Below are 1,886 nucleotides of genomic sequence, written 5' to 3'. Positions count from 1 at the left end.
GGCCGTTCCTGGGAGCGTGGCCGCGGTGAGTGCGGCGGACCGGGACCCCGCTTGGATTGGGCCGAAGTAGGGAGTTCTCAGCGCCCTGCCTCAGCGTAACCGCACCAGCCGCCGGGTTTCTTCTCAACAGGGTTTGGTTTTTTGGGTTTGTTTTTTTTTTTTTTCTTTTGAGCGGGGGCGTCGGTAGGAATTATGTGGTTCCTTCCTGGGGAAGGACTTTTTACAAGGGCGTGTAGTGATTGGGCGAGGGGGAATGGCTTCAAACTGGAGGAGGGGTGATTTAGATTAGGTATTAGGAAGAAATTTTTCATTCTGAGGGTGGTGAGACACGGGAACAGGTTGCTCAGAGAAGTTGTGGAGGCCCCATCCCTGGAGGTGTTCAAGGCCAGGCTGGATGGGGCTTTGAGCAACCTGGTCTAGTGGGAGGTGTCCCTGGCCATGGCAGGGGGGTTGGAACTCGATGATCTTTAAGGTCCCTTCCAACCTAAACCATTCTATGATTCTATGATAATGTCACCAAATTATCACCGCTGTGTCAAGTCAGTTGGGTCACGCTGGGGTGAAGCCATTCTAGAGTGCCTCACAGGTCGGGGAGCGGCAGGCAGCCCCTTCGCCTCCCAAAGGGAAAGGTGGTGTGATGTTCCCGTGCTGGGTCTGATAAATCAGAGCCTCAAAAAACACTTCTGCGCCCCCGCTTCCATGCACCTGCCTAAAGTGCGGTACTGACTGTGACGCGAACAGCTGCTTGGTGCGGTACCCTGTGCATGAGCCAGGCACTCATCAAGGTCCCCTTCCTTCCCCGCCTCCAGACAAGCAAAGGACGTGTGTTTTCTGGTGATGCTTCTCTCATCTCATTGTGGATTATTTGTTGGGGTTTTTTTGGTTGTTTTTTTTTTTTTTTTTTTTCAGAGTATTACTGAGGAAACAGCTTAACTGGCCGCAGTGCCCTGACCCAATTTGGAAACTATGAGCTACTTAACTAGTGTAATGGCACAGGCATAAGGGCTGCCAAAAGTCTTTTTTTCAGTAGCATCTTGTTCCCAGAAGTAACTATGAGCAGGTATAAAGGAAACAAGTGAGAACTTTACAAGTTCATATATAATATTTTCCCTGCTTCTCTCCCAGCTTCCGACCAGATGACTTCCTCTGCTGAATGATTTGGGGTTGTTTCCCTGCCCCCTAGTTTCTTGTTGGTTTTTTTTACCCTCCCTCGGTAGATTCCTCTACCGCTAATTTCCCCAGCCTCTGCAAAGCCAAATCGACTCCAACCTTTGGCAAAAAGTACCGTAGATCCACCGCCATTTTTAGGAAGCATCCTCTTGGCATGTCTCGAAGTTGAGGCCTGTTAGCTGCAGGTTGCAACCACCCTTGCTCTTGTGCGAGAAGCGGGAGTAAAAACCATCGGTTCTGGCACACGCTGCCTCCCCCGCTGCCGGCTGTCTTCCTCCCTGCAAGCCTCTGAGCAGGCTGGGCAGAGCAGAGCCTTTTCAGGTCTCGCTGAACGCTGCGTCACTCGCCTGCTAAAGCCTCTTGTTGGCCTCAGGGAGGAAGGTAATATGGAGTGATCCCAGCCTTTCCCGACCGGACGCTGCAGGGAATAGGTCTGCCTGTGGCGAGCTGCTTCACAGAAGTCATTGGTTTGTTCCCTCTTCTGTCTGCCAGGGACAGGTTTGGTAGATTTTTCTGGTATGTAACATGATCACTTAAAATCATTGCTTTTACATAATAATAGATCATGGTCTACATCTGGCTTCATTTTGGGAGTATCAGATATAAAGCCCTACCAGCAACAAATGTTTCCTTTTTTTTTTTTCTTAATATAGAATCATAGAATGGTTTAGATTGGAAAGGACCTTGAAGATCATGAGTTCCAACCCCCCTGCCCT

The 1,886-nt window shown here is 49.9% G+C and overlaps 1 protein-coding gene across 1 annotated transcript in view; it reads right to left on the bottom strand.

The window, feature by feature from the left end:
• The window catches only part of CARS2 (cysteinyl-tRNA synthetase 2, mitochondrial (putative)), a 41,924-nt gene extending 40,598 nt beyond the window's left edge, over positions 1-1,326 (bottom strand). The window contains exon 1 of the mRNA XM_009892156.1: positions 1,205-1,326. Coding sequence (XP_009890458.1) covers positions 1,205-1,326 — 122 coding nt within the window. The remainder of the gene's footprint in view (positions 1-1,204) is intronic.
• Between the last annotated feature and the right edge of the window lie 560 nt (positions 1,327-1,886).

Source organism: Charadrius vociferus, unplaced genomic scaffold (genome assembly GCF_000708025.1).
Source record: "Charadrius vociferus isolate BGI_N301 unplaced genomic scaffold, ASM70802v2 scaffold218, whole genome shotgun sequence".
NCBI classification, from domain to species: domain Eukaryota; kingdom Metazoa; phylum Chordata; class Aves; order Charadriiformes; family Charadriidae; genus Charadrius; species Charadrius vociferus.
This window is presented reverse-complemented; position numbering and strand designations above follow the sequence as displayed.